Here is a 23,492-nt window from a genome sequence, read left to right on the forward strand (position 1 = left end):
CCTAGGCTATCAATTTTTTCTCTTTCCTATTAAAGCCAAACTTCTCAAAGCAGTTCCTATCTTTTTTTTTTTTTTAAAGATTTTATTTATTTATTTGACAGAAAGAGACATAGCGAGAGAGGGAACACAAGCAGGGGGAGTAGGAGAGGGAGAAGCAGGCTTCCCCGCGGTGCAGGGAGCCCGATGTGGGGCTCGATCCCAGGACCCTGGGATCACGACCTGAGCCAAAGGCAGACGCTTAACGACTGAGCCACCCAGGCGCCCCGAAGCAGTTCCTATCTTCATCTTCCATCTACCACTCCTCAAACCTCAGTAGGGAGGCCTACCTCTTCTCAACCCCTCCATCCCAGACTCCTTGACCTGTGTAGGTCATCCTATGCAACCTTCAGAACTCACCTGCAGAGGTCAGGTTGAGTTGCCTACACTCATTCTATCACAGCACTTAGCAACCTACTTAATGTATCAGATCGGGCCTGTATGAGAAGCTAGCCTGTCCTTCCCACTAGACTCTAAGCTCCTTGAGGGCAGGTTCTGTGCCTTCTTCAGTCTTATAGCCTCAGCACCGAGCCCAACACAAATTTACTGCATAAATAATGCTTGGATGAATGAACGGCTGTCTGTATAGGATCATTTACACTCAAGAATATCTCAATCGCAGAACTATGTGCTCCCATACTTTTTGATTCTTTAAAACCTCGAGATGCAAATAGATTGTAAAGTATTAGATGGCAGAAATTATCTTCAACTATATTTTTTGTCTTCCCGATCCCTTGCATAAGTAGGCATTCAAAAATTTATTGATACTAAAGGGAAATTAGCTTCTGGGGTGCCTTGGAGATAAAAAGGACTAACTTTTACTGAGCAATTGTTCACTGCCAGATACCACTATGTATTATAGAAATGTCATTTCAATTAACGTCACTACTTCTCATTCATTTGAAGATTGCTTGCTCAGCATAACAAATTGTAAAACCTCTTCTAATGAACCCATTTTTAAATAGAATTTTGAATACTGATACTACCTAGCACATTACTTTATATAGAAAAAATAGTATGTAAGTATTATCTTATATATCACAATACTTTTATATACAAATGCAGGCATCAACAATATATCTTAACCCTCTATGTATCATCAGAATCCACTGCACCCAATTTTAGTTTTTTAGGATTTGGAGTTTTTTTGAACAGTTCTAACTATTTGTGTGTATTAACATTTCTTTTTTTTTTAACATTTTATTAATTTATTTATTTGAGAGAGACAGAGAGAGCGAGCAGGGGGAGGAGCAGAGGGAGAGGGACAAGCAGGCTCCATGCTGAGCACAGAGCCCATGGTGGGGCTCGATCTCATGAGCCAGAGAACATGACCTGAGCCAAAAGCAAGAGTCAGAGGCTTAACTGACTGCATCACCCAGGCACCCCTGTGTATTAATATTTCTTGACTTCATTCTTTCTTAGAATGTTCCAAAGAAAACATATCTTATTTTTCAATAAAGAGAATAAAACTCATTCTACCCTGCAGTTACTGTCAAATAGGTCCATATTATTATAATTACATAATCATAATTATAATAGTAGATATAATATAATTACCATATAATAAGGTCTACCGGCCTTTTTAAAAAATTTAAGATCCACTATGGGATCTTAATGATTTTATTTTTTCTCTCTCTTGAGACACTTGCTTTTTCATCATCCTAGAATAATTACCTACAAATTATGCATCAATTATTCCCAAATATGCTTTAAAAAGACTAAAGTGGTAGAAAAATGATGGAATGGCTCTAACTACAATGCTGTTTAGTGATTATCAGAATGTTCTATGCTGTGCTGTCCAATACAGTAGCCACTAGCCAGAGAGCTGCAAAGAATTTAATATGTAGTCAGTACAAGTGAGAAACTGAATTTTTAAAAAAATTTTAATTAATTTAATTTCAATAGCTGCATGAGCCTAATGGCTACTGTCCTGAACAGGGTAGGCCTACAAGAGTAATCCACTGGGGAAATACATCATCACTACTGCATTGCTCTTTATATTTTACTGTGTTGCCCAAGGATTGCACCATCTTTCCAAAAGATAAAAGAAGACTGGAGACACCATCTTTGTAGTTTGCTTTTAACTTTCATTAGAGTGAAGAGTTTGGAATTTTTGTTCCTGCCTATAATGACAAAGAGAAGAAAACTGACAGAGGGAGAGGTTTCACAAGCCTTAGAGGAACCAGAGATGAATGCTAGAGTTAGACAGCAACACTCGAGATTCTAATGATGACGATGATATTGATCATGAAAGGGAAAAGCACAGATTCTGAGCCTTCAGATGATGACATCCTAGATTAATTCTCTCAAATTCAATAGTTGATAAGGGAACAATATATGTCTAAGGACAAAATTTACTATGTTTTTAAATTAATTAATTACATTTATATATATTTATATATATGGTGTTTTCATGCAGTTGGTCATCAAGAAGAAGGACTTTGTCAAACAATATTTTGCAATAAGAACCTGGACCGTCCCATTTTGCTAAATGAATGTGGGACAGTGTTCTTTCACCTTTTATGATATTTGTACTCCAAAATGTGTTATATATTCAGTTTATAAATGGACAAATGCTGAAGGTAGGTATGTATATGAAAGTGACTAGAAGGGAAAAGATGAGGTAGAAATTAAAACTTTGCTGGTTTGATAAAAAATGTTTAAAGGGTCCACTGGACCTGGATAGTAAATGGTGATGACTATTTTTTTCTGGTATACTGAGAATTAAAACCCTATTGTACTAGTTAAGCTACCAGATAACTATATGAAAGAGTAAAATTCCAGAAATAAGTTAAAAAATTATTATATTTCTACTTAAATAGGTAATCTTGAAAAGGTTAAAATAGACCCTGGAGCTACACAGCCCTGGGTTAGAATCCCAGGTCCAATACTTAGTGCAAGACCTTTGGCAAGTTATTCAGCCTCTCTATGAACTAGTTCCCTCATCTGTAAAATAAATATTAAAAAATTACTTCCTCTCTTGGAAATCAAAAAATAGCTTGAGAAAAATGAAAATGGAAACACAACATTCCAAAATCTTTGGGACACAGCAAAAGCAGTTCTAAAAGGGAAGTTTATAGCAATACAGGCCTAACTTGAGAAACAAGAAAAATCTCAAATGAACAATCTAAACTTACCCCTAAAGGAACTAGAAAAAGAAGAACAAACAGAGCCCCAAATAAGTAGAAGTAAGAAAATAATAAAGATCAGAGTGGAAAGAAATAAAATAGAGACTAAAAAAACAATAGAAAAGATCATAAACTAAATTTGAAGAGATAAACAAAATTAATAAGCCTTTTGCCAAACTCAACAAGAAAAAAAAGAGAACTCAAATAAATAAAATCAGAAATCAAAAACAGGTAACAATCAATACTAGAGACATACAAAGGATTATAAGAGACTAGTATAAAAAATTATAGGCCAACCAATTGGACAACCTCAAAGAAAGAGATAAAACATACAATCTTCTGGGGCACCTGGGTGGCTCGGTTGGATAAGTGTTCGCCTTTGTGTTGGATAAGTGTTTGCCTTATCCCAGGGTCCTGGGATCCAGCCCTTCGTCACACTCCCTGCTCAGCGGGGAGCCTGCTTCTCCCTCTCCCCACCCCCCACTCATGCTCTCTCTCTCTCAAATAAATAAAATCTTAAAAAAAAAATCAAAACCACATTGAGATACCACCTTACACCAGTTAGAGTGGCAAAAATAGGCAAGGCAAGAAACAACAAATTTGGAGAGGTTGTGGAGAAAGGGGAACCCTCTGACACTGTTGGTGGGAGTGCAAGTTGGTACAGCCACTTTGGAAAACAGTGTGGAGGTGCCTCAAAAAATTAAAAATAGAGCTACCCTATGACCCAGCAATTGCACTACTGGGTATTTACCCCAAAGACACAGATGTAGTGAAAAGAAGGGCCACATGCACCCCAATGTTCATAGCAGCAATGTCTGCAATAGCCAAACTGTGGAAAGAGCCGAGATGCCCCTCAACAGATGAATGGATAAAGAAGATGTGGTCCATATATACAATGGAATATTACTCAGCCATCAGAAAGGAAGAATACCCAACTTTACATCAACATGGATGGGACTGGAGGAGATTATGCTAAGTGAAATAAGTCAAGCAGAGAGAGTCAATTATCATATGGTTTCACAAATTTGTGGAACATAAGGAATAACATGGAGGACATTAGAAAAAGGAAGGGGAAAATGAAGGGGGGGAAATTGGAGGGAGAGATGAACCATGACAGACTATGGGCTCTTATAAACAAACTGAGGGTTTTAGAGGGGAGGGGGGTGGGGGGATGGGTTAGCCCAGTGATGGGTATTAAGGAGGGCACGTACTGCATGGAGCACTGGGTGTTACACGAAAAAAATGAATCGTGGATCACTACATCAAAAACTAATGATGTATTGTCTGGTGACTAACATAACATTATAAAATAAAGAATAAAATAAAATAAAAATTAAAAAAATACAATCTTCCAAGACTGAATCAGAAAGAAATTGAAAATCTGAACAGACTAGTTACTAATAATGGAATTGAGTCAGAAATTGAAAAACTCCCATGAAACAAAAGTCCAAGACCAGATGCTTCACAAGTAAATTCTATTAAACATTTAAGGAGGAGTTAATACCTATCCTTCTCAAACTATTCCAAAAAAATTGAAGAGGAAGGAATGCTTCCAAATTTATTCTATAGGACAGCACCACCCTGATGCCAAAACCAGACAAAGACACTACAAGAAAAAATTATAAGCCAGTATCTCTGATGAACATAGATGCAAAATTCCTCAACAAAATATTAGCAAACCAAATTCAGCAATAATTAAAAGGATCAAGTGATCACCCTCATCAAGTGGGATTTATTTCAAGGATGCAAGGATGGTTTAATATCTGCAACTCAATCCATGTGATACACTACATTAACAAAATGAAGGATAAAAATCTTATGATCATCACAATAGATGCAGAAAAAGCATTTGACAAAATCCAACATCTGTTCATGATAAAAACTCTCAACAAAGTGGGTATAGAGGGAACACACCACAACATAAAAAATGCATATAAGACAAATCCACAACTAATATCATATTCAACAATGAAAAGCTACAAGCTTTTCCTCTAAGATCAGGAACAAGACAAAAATGCCTGCTATATCCAATTTTATTCAACACAGTATTGGAAGTCCTAGCCACAGCAATGAGACAAGGAAAAGAAATAAAAGGCATCCAAATTGGTAAGGAGGAAGTCTCACTAATAGTTTCACTATTTTCAGATGACAAGATAATATATATAGAAAGCTCTGAAACCGCACCAAAACACTACCAGAACTAATAAACAAATTCAGTAAAGTTACAGGATACAAATTACTATACGGAATGCTGTTATGTTTCTATATTCTAAGAATGAACTAACAGAAAGAGAAATTAAGAAAACAATCCCATTTACAATTACATCAAAAGAGTAAAATACAAAGGAATAAAGTTAACCAAGGAGGTGAAAGACTTGTACTCTGAAAGTTATAAGACGTTGATGAATGAAATTGGAAATGAGGTATTTGAAGGGAAAATATACCATGCTCATGGATTAGAAGAATTAATATTGTTAAAATGTCCACACTACCCAAAGCAATCTCTATCAAAATACCAACAGCATTTTTCACAGAGCTAGAACAAATAATCCTAAAATTTATATAGAACCACAAAAGACCTTGAATAGCTAAAGCAATCTTGAGAAAGAAGAACAAAGTGAAGGCATCACACTCCTGGATCTCAAACTATCCTATAAAACTACAGTAATCAAAACAGTATGGTACTGGCATAAAAACAGACACACAGATCAATGAAACAGAGTCAAGAGCCCAGAAATGAACCCACCATGATATGGTCCATTAATCTACAATGCAGGAGACAAGAATACACATTGGAGAAAAGACATCTCTTCAATAAATGGTGCTGGGAAAACTGGATAGCTACATGCAAAAGAAAGAAAGTGGACCACTTTCTGACACCATACACAAAAACAAACTCAGATTGGATTAAAGACCTAAATGTACGACCTGAAACCATAAGACTCCTAAAAGAAGACATAGGCAGTAGATTCTTGGGTGTCAGCATTAGCAATATTTTTTTTGGATCTGTCTTCTCAGGCAAGGGCAGCAAAAGCAAAAATTAATTGGCACTATAACAAACTAAAAACCTTTTGCACAGCAAAAACAAAAACAAAAACCCAACAAAATAAAAAGACAACTTAGTGAATGAGAGAAGATATTATTCACAAATGATATATCTAATAAGGGGTAAATATCCAAAGCATATAAAGAATGCATACAACTCAACACCAAAAAACAAAGAATCCAATTTAAAAATAGAGGGCTTGAATAGACATTTTTCCAAAGAGAACATACAGATGACCAACAGACACATGAAAAAATGCTCAACACCACTAATCATCAGGGAAATACAAATCAAAACCACAATAAGATAATAGCTCACACCAGTCAGAATGACTAGTACCAAAAAGACAAGAAATAACAAGTGTTGGTGAGGATGTGGAGATAAGGAAACCCTTGTGCCTTGTTGGTGGGAATGTAAATTGGTGCAACCACTATAGAAAACAGTATGTAGGGTCCTCAAAAAATTAAAAATAGAAATATCATATGATCCAGCAATTCCAGTTCTGGATATTTATTTAAAGAAAACAAAAACACTAATTTGAAAAGGTATATGCACCCCTGTGTTCACTGCAGCACTATTTACAATAGCCAAGATATGGAAGCGACCTGTGTCCATATATAGATATATAGGTAAAGAAAATGTGATCTATATGTGTACACACACACACACACATAATCACACACAGAAATATTACTCAGCCATAAAAAAAAAAATGAAATCTTGCCGTGTATGACATGGATGGACGTAGAGGGTATTATGTTAAGTGAAAGTGAAATAAGTCAGACAAAGACAGATACTATATAATTTCACTTATATGTAGAATCTAAAATCCAAATAATTAAATAAACAAAACAAAAACAGACTCTAAATACAGAGAATCAACTAGTAGTTGCCAGAGGGAGAGGGTGGAGAAAGGGGTGAAATCAGTGAAGGGGATTAAGAGGTATATACTTCCAACTATAAAATAAATAAGTCACGGGTATGTAAAGTTCAGCACAGAGAATATAAGTCAATAATCCTGGCATAACTTTGCATGGTGATAGAAGGTAACTACACTTACATGGTGAGCATTGCATAATGTATATAAATTTCAATCACTAGGTTGTACACCTGAAACTAATATCATATTGTATGTCAACTATACTTCAATTTTAAAAAATGACTCCCTCTTCTATAGGGTTTTACTGAGACTAAACTCGCACACAAAGTGCTTAGCAGAGTGCTTGCCCCATCGGAAAGGATAGACATCAGCTATGGGTAGTGGTTTTATTTTCCTTGAATTGCTTAGACCAGCTCTCTTTATTTATCAGATTTGGGAACCCAACATATGTGGAACAGTTACTACATCCTATTTGCTACCACCTGAATTTATCATTGCCGTCTCCAGCTGCTTGTGTGGGGACCCACGGTCCAAGTGAAGTGAAGCAGCGTGGGGACCCACGGTCCAAGTGAAGTGAAGCAGCGCCAGGCTGGGGGTTCAACCTTCAGAGATCAGGCTGCTCTCGGGTGTCATGAAGCTGCAGATGCTACTGCAGAGGCCCGAGCACCACAGGCTTTCCAGGCCCACCCTAATCTTCTCTTGCATAAGGACATCCCCCCTCCATCCCTCCCACCCTGATCTTTAGGTTGAGTGGGCACTACTTTAACGAACTCAAAAAATATACCAAAAAAAAAAGTATAAAGAAAAGAGTAAAAATATCTTGAATCTCATCATCCAGAGAAAACACTATTATCCTTCCAGGCTTTTCTCTGTACACACATATCCTATACACACAACTTTATAAGAAATGTGATCGCACGATCCTGGATGCTGCATGCCTGTTTTTGTTCTCAAAAATATCTTTCTAATGCATTCAATAGAGATCTACGTGTTCATTCTTAGCAGGGCTCTAACCTTAAGCCATGCGTTCTGCACGACACAAAGTGGTAGTAAAAAGTGGTTCACGAAAGAAAATATTAACATCTGCCTTTAAAAAATGACTTAGATTAAAAATGAAGGTGAGCTGTGAGGTTAAAGTGGATTTTAAAAACAAGTAAAAAATTAGAGGCATGTTGGTTCTTTTTTATGAAAATGTTGGCAAGAAGGAAGCCCTGGGCACACACCACGTTCCCTAAATGGCTATTACTTGTGGAATGTGAAACTCGTGGAATGAACTTTTAATAAAATGAGAACTCGCCTGTAAACCTCAGTACATTTTCAGGGTTTAAAAACCTTATTTTATCTAGATCACAGCTCTTTCAATCTTGGCATCAGAAAGTTATTTCTGAATGCTAAACAAATATGAAAACGGTGGGTCTGCCCTCAGTCTTGCTTTCCCGTGCCAGGCCGGGGGTTCATTCTAGAGGCCACACACGTGTTAGTCCATCTCCTCTGGATGCCACCATGTCCCTGGAGACCCCAGAGGTCTATACACCGAACTAACCAAGACCCCACTTCGGGGGACATTCAAGGGATCTTTATCTGGAAGTCTGACTTTATCACTTCTGGGATTCATTTCCACCCTGGCAGAAGTAATAAGCATGGATGAAAAGATGTTAACATACCAACATTATTTTTACTCATTTTTGTATTCTTCTTATTTTGGCTACTGCTTAGAAAGTCAAAAGAGTGTTTTTGCTACCCCACTCCTAGATAATGAAAATACAGTTATAGTAAAAGAATCTGTCTCACTCTGCTGGTTGACAATTTTGAACTTGGAATAGAATTGATAAAAATGCATTCAGTCTGAAAGTGGTCTAAAATGATCTGATACGACCTGATCGTTTCTGGGTGTCACAGGGAGCCTTGGCTGGGGGGAGGGGAAGAGGGAGGGTGAAGACCAGACCACAGGGGCAGAGGGAGACAGAAGCAGGGCAAGCTCCACAGGGGGAAGGGGAGAAAGTCCAGCAAACACAGAATCCAGGCACCAAGGATACTAGTAAAGAGGCAGGCAGGATGCCCAACTCAGCAAGAGCAAGGACCCTAGGCAGATTAAGGACGTGGTCCCAAGCCAGTCACCAAGGATTGAGTTCAAGAAGGCAAGTTTATATAAAGTGGGCCTGGGTCTCCTCACTAGGTAAAACCCCATTTATCAAGCCCCAAACCCCAAATAATATCCCAACATGCCACTGAGAGACAGAGCTGATGTGTCCCACAGAGCCAACCTCACCCCCTTTTCCTGCAGAGCAGAGAGGGTAGGGAAGGTTCACTTGGCCCCACTTGGGAGAGAAGTATAGTTAGTGGTGCCGGAACCTAGCAGGCCATCCACACCATTCTTCTCCCTCACCCCCACTCATCTTCCCTTCCAGGCAGGTTATTGACCAAAGAAAATTTGTTTTCACTGTTAGAAGAGTTACAATAGTGAGTCACCATTACATTAATAAGTAGCCTTTATATAATAAGCCATACCACTCTCTCTAGGCTATTAGCAGTAAAAACAACACAGAAACTGTCCAGGGACATTGTTTTCTTTAGATTCATGGCCTTTAAAGCAATGGTTCGCAAACATGGTCCCGAGAACAGCACCATCAGCATCACTTGGGAGCTTGTTAAAAACGCAAGTTCACAGGTTCTACCCCAGACCTACAGAATCAAGACACTCAGGGGTCTGGGCCCAGCCATCCGTATTTTAATAAGCCTCCAGGAAACCCTGATGCAAGCTCAAGTTTGAGAACACTGGCCGAGTGGAAGGAACCTGGGCTGGGAGCCAGGAGACCTAATTCAGATTCCAGCTCTGGATTCCATGGTCCAATTCAGTGAAATTTAATGAATAGTCACGATGTGCTCCTACAAGGATGTGAGGATGCCAAGTGGAGCTAGACATGGTTCTTATCCGTGGATGGTATCAAACTTCCATGTTCTTTTGTTCCTTCAGGATAGGGGCTATTTTGTTCTGTTGCTCTTGTTTTGTTTCCTATTTGTATTCCCAGTGCTCATGGCATCACACGCACCCAATATATGTGCAGTGGGCCAAGTGGTAGTGAAACAACTGTGATAAATACTACTGGACCATTCATCAATAATTTTAACGTTCCTCCAGTCTAGTTAACACAAGCCACTGTTTATTTAACACTTGTTGCACACCAGGTGCTGAATGTCATATATCGGTGCATTTGATCCTTTTAGATGTCCTGTGGGTGGTACTGCTAATCCCACTTTGCACATCAGAAAACTGAGGCTCGTAGCATTAAGTAATCTGTCCAACGTCATACAGTGAAAGTGGTAGAGCCAGTGATGTACCCAGAAATAACTTTATTCCGAAGCTCATAGTCTTATAAAATAGTAGAGTACTTCTTCAAATCTCACAAGCTCAAAAGCCGACTTTGGGGTAAATTTCCAGCATCTAAGGTGAGTGGGTGCTTAAAACTCTACTTTGCAGGTCATCATCTTAAGTGGTCCAAGACTGTCTTTATTTTTCTCGTTTTGTGGTATATTGACATTTGGTGTTCATTGAGCATAAGAGAGTAAATAGTGGTGGAGAACTACACTAGTATGTCACTGGACTATTCTGACCCTTAAAAATCAGGCCAAAACTGTTTATAGGTTTTTCTCCTCACTCTAAGTCAAAGATCAACTTGACATCTGTCATCTACTATTTTCCTCTCAACAATTCAGGGCCAGGAGGCTCCGGTTGGGGTTGTTGGAGGCTGTAGGGACTGAGAAAAGAAAAGGGGGATTTATGCCACAGGCAAAGACCTTACCTTACTAGGAGGTGGTCCATGATCATCCAAGTAAGTGGAATTTCCTAGGGAAAAAAAAGAAGAAAGTTGATGAATCAATACTTTTAAAACCAAAGTGATTTTAGTGCAAAGTCATTGAAAACAAGCATCCTAGGTATATCTCTATTTAGACAACTGTACCAAAGAAAAATGGGTAATTAATTGTCAGTTTGCTGGGATTTTGTTGATATCGCCATGCTCGATTATAGTTTCAGCAGTTACAAACACTACATACGTTGGTGTGTGTGCACACATACGCACACAGAAATACGCACCACTATCGTTCACCCAGTATCTGTTGAGCTTACTTTAGACCAGTGGTTCTCAAACCTCAGTGTGCATCAGAATTACCTGTAGAGCTTATGGAAACACAGATTGCCTGGGTCCACAGTGTCTCTGAGAATTTGCATCTCACAACTTCCCAGGTGATGCTGATGCTGCAGGTCCTGGAACCATACTTTGAGAACCACTGCACTATTCTCCACTTTGTCTTGACTGTTGATTTCCCTTGGTCTTTTCAGTCTCGCTTGCGTTGGAAGCTTGATCTGTCTTTATGAATAGCCACTTACTGGCTTGCGTATTTTCAGAGTACATGATTATTGTTGCGTGATGAAATAAAGACTCAGAGGGGTCAGGATGGAAACTAAAGGTCAATGAGTTCCTTTTATGTAGCAAGGTACTCTGCTCAGCGCTTTCCAGGTTTTCACTTAATTCAAATATCCGAGGTGGGTTATAATTATCCTCACTTACAGAGAAGGGAACAGAAGTCTAGAGAAATCCAGTAATTTGCTCAGGGTCACACCCTGTTAAACTGCAGAAAAGACAGAAGACTATTTTTTCCAGAGTGTGCTTGGGCATCTGCTGCTCATCTGAAAAGCCTACCTACCGGCTTTTGCAGATCCCGGATACCGACAACACAGCCCAGGCCCTGACCCCGCAACTCAGGCACCGACCTGGCAACACATGTGAGCACAGCGGGGAGCCAGTGATGAGCTCAGTATATTCAGAGGTTCCCCTCCAGGTAGATAACACTTGTCAGTCAGGGGAAATCATCTTCACAAAAACTGAAGACAACTAACCTTTCTAATACAACAAAATAAGGATAATATTGGAAATGTAAGGATACCTAGAGAGAACAGTGGCTTAAGGAACAAGGTAAATGTCCCAGTTGAAGTAGATGAAAGGTGCTTTTTTAGGAGAATGCAAAAGTGACTTAGGAAATTGAAATAAAAAGAAGCACGGGGCACCTGGCTGGCTCAGTCAGAAGAGCATGCAACTCTCGATCTCAGGGTCATGAGTTCCAGCCCCACGTTGGGTGCAGAGATTAAATATATTAATAAACTTTTTCTCAAAAGGGAGAAGTAGAACTTAAGACAGAGACAGTTCAAATGGGGAAACTTATCCAAAACATAACAAATAAGTGGGTTTGGGCTTATAGGGTTTTTTCCTTCTTCCATACTGGGGCATCAGCCATCCCTTCTTCTTTGTAGTCTTCTGATCTGTATCACCCACTTGATGTCCACAATGATTGTACCGTAACGGGCTAGTTGTATATAGTTAAGGGACAACAGGGCCCAATTTTTATGTATAAGACACACAAACACCTGGCATGTGCAGGATTGGGTTATTTTCAGGAAACTTCGAAATGTGAATACGCATAATGATCTTAATTATTGTGCTGCACTCCACTGAGAACACACAGAAACAGGAAGTGAGATCTTTATCTGACTTAATAAAGAGGATGTGTATGAAAGAATCCAGAAAAATGACCGCCGTGGTCTAGAGAAATATTCAGAGCTACCGCTACATAATATAGTGAGTAGAGCTGCAGGAGGTTCTCATCATCTCATCCTGTGAGTGTGTCCTCCCAGGAGGGATGGGAGAAATCCCATCAAACTGCAGCAAACTGCATGTTCTCCAGGTATCAGTCTCAGGGATCAAAGACAGCTCAAACATCTAAGTGTTTCTAAAATACTAGAAGTTTCCATAAGAAACAAACTTCCTAAAAATGAATGACTTGAATGTCTGACTGCTCCCTCACACTCCAGACTCGGCTACCCATTGACTCCTTAGCACGTCGGCCTGGATGTCTACGGGCATCTCACACTTTGCCAGTCCAAACACAACTCTTTATTTGCTGCAATTCCCCACCTCCCCCCTCCACCACAAATTGGCACCTCCCTATCCTCCTTATGTAGTCACACAACACATCCCTTCCCCTATGGGCTCCAAAGCCCAAGAGTCATTCTTGATCCATCTCTTTCCCTTACCCAATCTGTACCAACCGTAGTCACAAGTCCCATTGGCTCAGCCTTCAGAACATTACTCAAATCTGATCACATCCCACCAGCCCCTCTAGGCTATCTGGGAGAACCCTTGTGTCTTTTCACTGATTACAAATTTTCTCCTCTACCCATACAGCACCCAGAAGGCTCTTTTAATCTTACCCATCAGGCCATGTCAGCCCTCTGTTAAAACCTATTTCTCTAATAACAAAATAGTCAACTCTTTCCATGGTCTATACCCCCATATGACCCAGGCCCTGCCCTCCAAACACACCCACTGCCAGCCACAACAGCCTTCTCTCGGCTCCACAACACACCGACCTGTTGTTAGCTAGGGACCTTCTCAAATAGTTCTTTCCTCTGCCAGAAAAAGCTCTTGCCCACCACCATCATTGAGGCTTAGCGCAAATATCCTTCCTTTCTTCCTTCTCCCATCCTTCCCTTCTTCCTTCCCTCCTCCCTCCCCCCTCCCTTACAGAAGACCTCACTTCTTTCCTTCGGCACAGAGAAAGGAAGAGGGCTGACCCCTGTTGGTCCGTGTGCCGTGGACCCTGTTGTTGTCTCCACCAGCAGATCCCAAGTGCCCACCCACAGGTAGGTTTATTAGAACACAGAGGCTGTAAATGGTTGTGCTTTTAACAGAGGTACAGAAAGGGAAAAGAAAAGCTACACACATTTCCTTAGTTGGAGACAGCAGGTTTTTATTCTCCTTGGGTCTAACTCTATTATTCTCTGGTATATAGATAGAGCTTTTCATCCTAGGATCTTGTGCTTTCATACTGCAAAGTAAACAAAACCGTCAGAATCTTCAGACCTGAAGCTGGTAACCTGTTGTCTGTGGAGATCAAAGGAGAAGCCCTGTTATCCAAGCACGCCTCTCTGAACCGGCTTCCAGGCACCAGAGGGACTCTTGCTGCTCGCCTCGTGGGGGACTAAATGGAGGGTGTGGAGGTGGGGAAGGAAGTCAAACAAAAGCCCTCCAGGCCTTTGGGCTTGGAGTTGAAGATGTAAATTCAGGAAGAAAAGATAGAGGAGGGCTGCTGAACGTTCTAGAGCCAGCAGAGAGGACAAGCACTTACCTGCCACCCAACTCCACTTGCCCTGGGAACCCCAGTTTCTGATCCTGGGTGGCAGGACCCTGTGAGGCAGTACCTTTTCTTTTTGGGGGGGCTAATAGGGGCATATCATTTCATTTCTTTCCAGAAAGTAACCCACATCTTCAGAGCTCTGACTCCAGCCTCTTTTTCATGTCTTAAGTCTTTTCTTTGAGGATCAAGGGTTACGGTATCTAGTCAAACTCGGAAAAAAGGAAAGGCACACCCCACATGTAGAAAGATCTATCTCCAAACTGCCAAGAAATCGCTAGGTCAGGGTGGCATTGAGCTAAGCCTCTTACAGAAAGTCAAGCTTGTCCAGGCTGCTGAGGTAGGGGGAGGACTCAGGAGGGACTATTTGAGGCCACACTCTGGGCCTTTGAACTCCATGTTCAAAGGCTGGTCTACATCCTGATGGTGGTCATGGTTACATGGCTGTGTATGTGGGTTAAAATTTATAGAACTATACACCAAAACCAACACCAACAAAATCCTCACGGTTTAATGGTTTCTTAAATGTCCTGACTAGAAAGCAGGTGATCTGAGACTTTGCAACCAGTTAAATTACAACACGTTCTAAATCTCACCCTATGCATCTAGCCCTTCATGATGGAGACCTCTCTGGGAGGTGGTAAATATAACATGGGAGATCGTGCGCAAAGGTGCAAAGGTGTTAAATCTAAGTATATGGGAGTTACAATTTGCACACTCACTAAAGCATGTATGTATGGCCAGAGTCTTTGCAGGGCTGTATGCCATCAACGTCTACCTACTTCTGCCATCATACAAACTATCTGCAGCAAAGAAGCATTTTAGAAAACTCATGTGAAGTCTTATCCTAAAAATTAGGAGGCCAGGGGTTGTGATCGGGAATCTGAAGATGCCTGACGGGATATAATCTTATAGCTGGGTTTCAGTGGGCAGAGCCAAGGCATGCTGACCATACAGGAGCAATCCAAGTCTTCCATGATACAACAAATGATACGAACAGCCACATACAATGTATACCTACAGAAACAGGTTTCATCTCACTTTATAATAGAGACCATCCCCAACAAGCTTCGTTCAACTCTGAATAAATTGCTTTGTCTCCTCAAAGCTGTCCATGTGCACATCTATTAAAATGAAAGAAGCTTCCGAGTTACCATGAGGAGTGGGCAAGGATAATTTCATTCTACGAAAAATCCGTAGAGCACTAGCTGCACCCAGTAAGCAGCTAGTCGTTTGCTAGCAGCACTAGTCATACTACCAGCTGTACTAGCTGTATGACCAGCAGGACTAGTAGCAGGTGCAAAACCCTCTTTCACGGTCTCTCCATCTGCCCGCTCACTTGTTTCCAACCCCCACTGCACATTCCACTCGCCTGCAATGATTTTTAAGAATGTGGATGCCAGGCTCCAACCTTAGGTAGTCTGATTTTAATTTGAAACAAGTCACTTAGCATTTAGTATTTCCTAAAGTTCTGCAGCTCTTGCAGGGTTCTAATGTCTTGCCAGAGTTGAGAACCACCGAGCTACAAAACACAAATTAGTGTACTTCATAATTCAGGCTGCACCTTGTTTTCCAGAAATAAAACAGACGGAATTCAGGCTGCTGTTAATCAGGGGTTGCCCCCACCATTTCTAGTGAGAGATCGCACAACACGAGCGAAGTTGTGCTCATGGGGAGTGTTGATGGCGAGCTGATGGTCACAGAAGGACTCCCAGCCTTAAGAAGGCCACCAGGCAGTTCCCCGCGAGCACCTGCTCGGGGTCCAAAGCTGAAGTGGGCCACAGCCAGCTCACGGGCTGCCCCCTAAGCCACATGGGTTGTCCAACTTTTGTGGGTCTTCACAAGTCTTTTCAAAAAATAATTTTTAGAGCCTATAGTTTCAGGACATATTGTTCCTGTAAACAATGCTTAGTACATGTTGTCCTGTTGAACCCCTTGTTTCAAGGTAAAAAGGGGAAATAAAAGCATAATCCTCCATCCCCAGAGTTTCCCCAGACCCCACTTGACTTAAACAACCAGAGGGTATTCCGTCAGTCCTGGAGACACTCATATTTGACCCCTACACACACTTTAAGGGGCCACAAGGATCTGAGAGGAGGAAGCCTCCAGAGAATCTGAGGCAGAGACACAGTCTGGTCCCTGCCCAGTGAGGTGCCTGTCTTGGCAGGCTATGGGCCTGGAGTGGAGAGGAGGTGGGGAACCTGGCCAACACAGAGGAGCTGGATGCCATGCCCACGTGAATCCGAGACCAACACAGCTGATAGAAGAGAAACTGCTAGAAGCACTGATGTGAAGGACTATTGAACAGAATTAACGATGTGCTATAAATAGCAACAGTCACGCTTCTGTGAGAGAGAGAGAGAAAAGGAGCCCTAGGGTAATCATTTAATGGATTCGGGAAGATACCGCTAAGAGCACTGACTGTCACTGGTGACAGAGGGTCGCCCAGGGGTGACAGAGGGAATACTGCTGGCTGCAGAACCAAAGACCTGGGTTCAAATCTCAGTACTATCTTTTACTCGTTGAATGGCCTTGGGAATATCACTTAATTTCCATGAGGCTTAATGAGGACATTAACAACTGCAATGATGGGGTTGTTAGAAAAAAGAAACAAGACACGTGTAAAGCATTTAGCACACTGCCTACCTGGCACCTAGGTAGTAAGTGCTCATCTTACATTATCTGATTTTATCATTTATATTCAATTTTATCATTTTATTTATTTTTGAAGAAATCAAAGAGAATCCTGAAGCCAGAGGAAGAGTTTATCATTGTAAGGATGAACATTAATATAAAATAATTATTTGATATTTTCTATTACTTTCTGGTTCTATCTTTGATCTGTCTTCAGAAAGAGACAAAAAATTTCCCCCAATTGCTTGAAATACCTTTGGCAATGTGCAAATGAATTTACAGAAACTTCATGGCCTATAACTTATTCTTGACTTTTAAGTCTTGCATTAGCAAATCTATTTTTGTCTGAATTGGTCCCTGAAGAATGAAAATGTTTTAATTCTGATCCCTCTTATAGAAACCATAATGTGCATTAGTGTCAATGTCAAAAAAGCCGCCTCTACTCTGTCATTTTTGATCAAACACCAGCAGCTCTTTTCAGAGTCTTCCTTCGGCCCCTTTTAAAATCATACTCATAAGCAACTGAAATCCTTTCCTTTTTTATTTAGAAGCAACCATTTCACACAGGGTTCTGGTTACCTACAACACAATTATATGGCTGCATCCCCCCGCCCCCCCCGGAGTCTGGGCCTCCGATAAGACACTGTTAATGAAGGAGTCACTGTTGAACGCAACACTGCAACCCTGGCTTTGTCCTTGCCAAAAAATTATGTTAATGCCACACTTTCCACCATTAACTATGGGTTACATTTCTCTAAGAGGCAGCTGTCAGCACACACCAGCCATGGTTAACAATGAGGAGTTTGTGTGCTGAGTAAACGTCTCCAATAGCTCCATTTATTATAATTAACGCAGCCCCAAAGACACTGTAATGGAGGAAAATTGTTTGCACAGCTTTATTTAAGATTTAATAAAATTATTTTCCACTGAATTAAAACAAATGGCTTTATTAACTATCAATACTTAAATACATTTACAAAAATGCCTTTCAAAGAAAAATCTGGAATGTTTACTTAACCGGTTAGCAAAAGCACAACCATCCTGAAAATACTTTCTTGATGCTAAATGATAAAAACGAGCATTCCAGATACTGAAAAACATGTCCAAATTAAACTGCTATCAAGTATGATTTAGAAAGTGGTTTCCATTTCTAATAAATTTTAAAAGAGAATTAATGCTCTTCTCTTTGTATTTCAGGCTCAAAAACACTGCTTTGTTTTATAGTACATATTTTTCTTTTCATTAAATCTGAATATACATTTTAGGATGTCAAGGGCACATTTGTAGATGGAAATTACCTTTGGAATCAAATGATCAGTGCACCACTGCTGTAATAACAACCTAAATATAAATATGACTTTATTGCCAAATAAGCTCAGGGATTCATCATAATCATATACGATCTTATCCAGGTAGGAACGGTCTATCAAAGAGAGATAGAATCTGCTAGGTTTCTGTTTCATTCCATTAGATTTTCCTCCCAAAGTAATTACTACAGTCAACTGATCCCCCTGTGTAACACTAACACACCCATTAACACACCAGCCCCAGCCGTGCACTGGGCAAGGCTCTAACCAGCAGTCAGGTAGGTTTTCTTCTATCAGGACATAGCCACTGTGAGAACGGACACTTCCCATCATATGCTTACTGCATAAAGCACTCCTGGTAACTCTAATGGAAGACAGGCAGGATGCAGATGATTAAGAGAGAAACAAAACAAGGCTGAAACAATCAGCATCTGCATTATCATCATCAATGGTTAGTACTGATGCTGATCTAAGCACTGTGCTAAGTATTCTCCAGACCTCACCCTATTGAGTTCCTATGATGAGCATCTTATTACGTCCATTTTACAGCAGAGGAAGCCGAGGCTCAGGAAGGTGAAGTGACCTGCACCATGTCACACACAGCAAATCAGCATGAGATCCTGGATGTGGCCACAGCTGCCAGACTCCCTGCCTTGCTCAGAGACTCCAGACTGGGGGCCACAGCATGCTCTGAGATATTGAGCCCTTTGGCTCCCAAGATACCTCAGGCTGGGCAGTCTGGGGCCACTCAGGGATGGCCTAGGCAGAGCAAGGTCTGAGCTCTATGAGCAACATCTGGCCCTCACCAGCTAGACAGGACCTCAGGCAGAGCGCCACTCCCCCAACCCCACTCAAGGGCAAGGGGCCTATGGGCTGCTGAAGAACCTGATGTCCTGGGAGCCCAAGGAGCACTGGGTAGGAGGGGGGCAAGGGAACAAGTTAGGTGGGGCCCAGATTCCAGGGGCAACTCAGAACCTCTGGCTACCTCGGGTCCGTTTCTAGCTGATGTTCTATTTTAGTGGATCCTCCTTAGCCACAGGATGGTACTCTGTGAGTGCGTGTGACCTTTCTGCAGTCATCATTATTTTGAAATACTTGACATAAAAAGTTAGCCTGGATTAGAAATCCATTCACATTATTGCAAAAGAAATTGAACATTATATTTGTCAACTACAGAAAAGGAAGCTCTGCTTGATTCCTTAAATAAATTGGAATCGACATTTGATGTTGGTGTTGATAAACACTTGATGCAAATTTTTGAAGGGTAGTGTGGTAGCCTGGATAATGCCCCCCCCCACCTCCAAAGTTTACCCACATCCTAATCCCCCAAAACCTGTGAATATGTGACCTTATATATTCCCAAAAGGGACTCTGCAAATGTGATTAAGGTAGAAATCCTGAGATGAGAAGATGACCCTTGCTTATCTGGGCAGGCCCAGTATAATCACTAGAGTCCTTATAAAAGAGAGACAGGAGGGTCAGGGTCAGGAGACATGATAGTGAGAGAGGTTGGTGGGATGTGCTTTGGAGACAGAAGGAGAGGCCATGAGTCAAGGAATGCTGGCAGCTTCTAGAAGCTGGAAAAGGCAAGGAACACATTTTCCCCTAGAATCTCCAGAAGCAATGCTATCCTGCCAACACCTTGATTTGAGCCCCTGAGAACCCATTTCAGATGAACTGTAAGATCATGAATTTGTGCTGTGTTAGGCTACTAAATTTGCGGTAAATTGTTAAAGCACCAGAGGGAGTTAACACAGCTCTTAAAATGGTCTTACATTTTAAAAACCACCTCTTTGTGTGAGTGAAGTTTCTTGTCAGTGGTAATTCTCAAGAACTTGGAAGAAATTTTCATCGAAAAGGCTATATAGGGAATTGGAAGAAGTCTGAAAACTAGCTCATCACTCTCATAATGAGAGTGATAATGAGAGTGATAACTAGAGTGATAACTAGTGAAAACTAGCTCATCACTCTCATAATGAGAGTGATAAATTTGAAATGTTTCTCTTTGTAAGTTTTCCATGACTTCCAAATTTAATACCTTCCCTCATATTTGTATCTTGTTTTTCTAATAATTTTACACTAAAAGGACAATATAATAAGTGCGTTCATCAAGCCTCATATAGATAACCCCCATCCTCACCAGTTGACTTCAATGTGCCATAAAAACATCATCATTTGCAAAGTATTTCATGACCGGAAAAGTTCTGATGCACTGCTCTACTTAACAAACATACAGAACATCAATCAAATAGACTGCTATCTTTAAAAAAGGGCTTCAGTCCAACCAAACTGCCATTGTTCTAAGTCTGGAATTTCTCTTTGGCTTTGCTATCGGAGCCTGTATGGGTCACAGCCCATAACACACACACACACACACGCGCGCGCACACGCACACATCATATGATTTCAGAACAGGAAAATCACCATGGATAGATAGTCCAACCCCTCAACCTACAGAGGAAACAGCTGAATCAAAAAGGTCAAATAATTAGGCCAAGACCCAAGGCTGATTAGTAGCGAAGGTTAAGAATAGACCGAGGTCACTAGTGCTCACTCCACAACATAACAATCTTACCACACGCCATGTGTTCACCCCAAATGGTATTTTCGGGCTTGATCACCTTGCCTACTCTCCAAACATAAGCTGGACTGACTTTGTGATTTTCTTAGGTCATCAAATTACTTCTCCAGGAGGAAAGATATCTCCTGATTGAGAGAATTAACAAAATAGATGCCTCAAACACAGAAGATCATTGCCAAAAGTATGGCTGCAGGGAGTTCACAGCCTCTCAAGGCTCATACGCTAATTTAGATGTTCGAGTCTCAGCATGTTTTGTTGAAAAGAATACTTGTGAATCAACTTCCATAAATGAATCAGATGCATATGAAATGGCACCCTGTGTAGAAACGTACATGAAATAGCTGAGAAAGTGCAAGGGAAAAGGGACAGTGGAAGGTGGGTGTGACAGGGAGGAATCAGAGGCAGGACACTCCCAACTTGACCCATCAGCTATTTATCGAGTGCCCACCTTACACCAGGCACTGTGCTGGGCCCCAGGGATACAGACGTGAGTGAAAAGATAGGATCCCTGTCACACTTTGTCAGTTTGGGCTGCTATAACAAATTACCACAGGCTGGGTGCCTTAAACAATGCACACTGATTTCTCACAGTTCTGGAGGCTGGAAGTCTGAGATCAGGGTGCCTGCAAGGTTGGGTGCTGGTGAGGGCCTTCCTCCCGCCTTGCAGATGGCTGTGGTCTTGCTGATCCTCACACGGTGCAAAGAGAGCTCTGGTCTCTTTGTCTTCTTATCGGGACACTGATCTCATCAGGGGGCCCTACCCTCATGACCTCATCTAAACCTGATTACCTCCCAAAGGCCCCACCTCCAAGTACCAGCCCATTAGGAGTGAGGGTTTCAACAAAGGAATAAAGTCCCTAACCTAAAGGATGAGAAGCAGTAAAGGACAAACAAAGAGCATTCCGGGCAGATGGGAGGCAGCCTGTGTAGATGGCCCAAGTCAGTGAAGAACCAAGAGAAGGCTGTACTAGATACACTTCGGCAGTGAGGTCAGGCACAGCTCCATGTAGGGGGATTCTCCCCAGCTATGTCTCAACGAAAAGAGGGACAGGTGCCCTGAGACAGAGTCCTGGTGCCTGCACTGGGGGTGTGATACTCAGAGGTGGGATGGCATCAGCATATCCCTACGTGATGGCAAGTCCAAATTAAAGATGTCCTCATGACCTTGAAATCAAGATCAGAAGATGAAGTCTCATTTAAGAGGCAAAGGGAAGTTTGTGCAAAGATGCCAAGGGCTTTGGGGCACATCTGCTAGGAGCTGATGTGTGTCTGGAGCTCTAAGATTCCCATGCATCCTCCCAACAGTCCCCACCTCCAACCCCATCAACCATGGGAGATCAGCAGGGCAGAGAGAGGAGCCCCCTTTACCAGGAAGGAAAATGAGCCCAAGATCACATGGCTGGGAGGTGTCAGAGCTGGACTAGGACGTCGTCGGAACCCCAGTCTGCACTGTCTCAGGGCTCTGTGCACCATGGCAGACTGGAGGGGTTCCTGCGTCCACACCATGTGAGCCTGGAGCCAGAATCCAGATGGAAGAAGTCCATGAGGACAAAAGAGGGAAACACTGTGGGAAAGTCACCAGCGGGCGCTGGTGGGAAAACACCTCTTGCTGGGTTATGGATCGGCACTTGCTTGAAGGTTGGTGTCAAAGCATACATATTTGTAAATGGATAACAAAGCTTTTGTGTTTCTAGCTGCATCCCCGCCCCCCACCCACTCAATGGGTGTCTGGGCCATAGTCCGAGGCCACTGGTAAATGAGCCTCTGTGTCTTCTATATTGTAAATGAAACAGTCGTATGTTTGACAGAAAAACTACTTGTCACTTGCCAATTCCCTTCATGCTTTAGGGAAATGAGTATGAAGGAACATTCTATGGGGTGTTTCAGCTAAACTGCACTGAAATGATATGCATGTGAAAAAGAGATTTGAAGAGTTGCTCCTAAATACTGATGTGATTTAGAAAGTGTGTGGATGAAATGAGTCTGATGGCAAAGTTGGTCCGACACAGATGTGCTGGTGCACACAGAACTATCCCATCTGGGATTATACTTTCATATACGCTTTCAAGTAACACAAGGAAGAGATCACAGTTTCTTCTTTATTAGGTCTTCGAATGTCAAAGAGGATTTTTAATAGAGCAGCAGAAATTATCGATATCATTCAGAGCAGTAATCCTCACAAAATTAACTAGCAATCTAACATATGAGCCTGGCGGTATTTATTAAAAAAGAGTGAGTACCAATAAATTCATCATCTCTTTTTCTCTCATTTCTCTAGTTCTATTTTGTATCAGATTTAATAGGATTTTGGTGAGATTTTGTGGTTCATAGAACTATAATATTGGAAGATAAAAGAGGCTTCTTACAGCTCCATATGTTATTCCATTGGCACAGATAAACACACACACACACACACACATGCAAACACACAAAGGCCAAACAAATAGGTGCTTAAAAATCAGAAAATCCTTGCCAAAGATGAGCTGAATGTACAGGGAGAAGAATGCAGGGGAAAGAATGTGGGCTTTGCAGCAAAACAGTCCAAAGAAGCAATCCACTAATCGGATATGACCTTGAGCAAGGTCTTAAAGTTTCTAAGTGTTAGTTTCCCCATAGGTAAACAGGGAAGAATAAAACTTACCTCACAGAACTGGTGGGGGGAGGATTAGAATTAGCCTTTATAAACTGCCTG

The 23,492-nt window shown here is 41.3% G+C and overlaps 1 protein-coding gene across 1 annotated transcript in view; it reads right to left on the reverse strand.

Annotated features, from left to right (window-relative positions):
- Nucleotides 1–23,492, reverse strand: part of UST (uronyl 2-sulfotransferase) — a 304,057-nt gene that overhangs the window by 169,499 nt on the left and 111,066 nt on the right. Inside the window, exon 4 of the mRNA XM_021693251.1 lies at nt 10,891–10,934. Within this exon, the coding sequence (XP_021548926.1) occupies nt 10,891–10,934 (44 nt within the window). The remainder of the gene's footprint in view (nt 1–10,890; nt 10,935–23,492) is intronic.

The sequence above is a fragment of the Neomonachus schauinslandi genome, chromosome 8 (genome assembly GCF_002201575.2).
Source record: "Neomonachus schauinslandi chromosome 8, ASM220157v2, whole genome shotgun sequence".
Classification (NCBI taxonomy): Eukaryota; Metazoa; Chordata; class Mammalia; order Carnivora; family Phocidae; genus Neomonachus; species Neomonachus schauinslandi.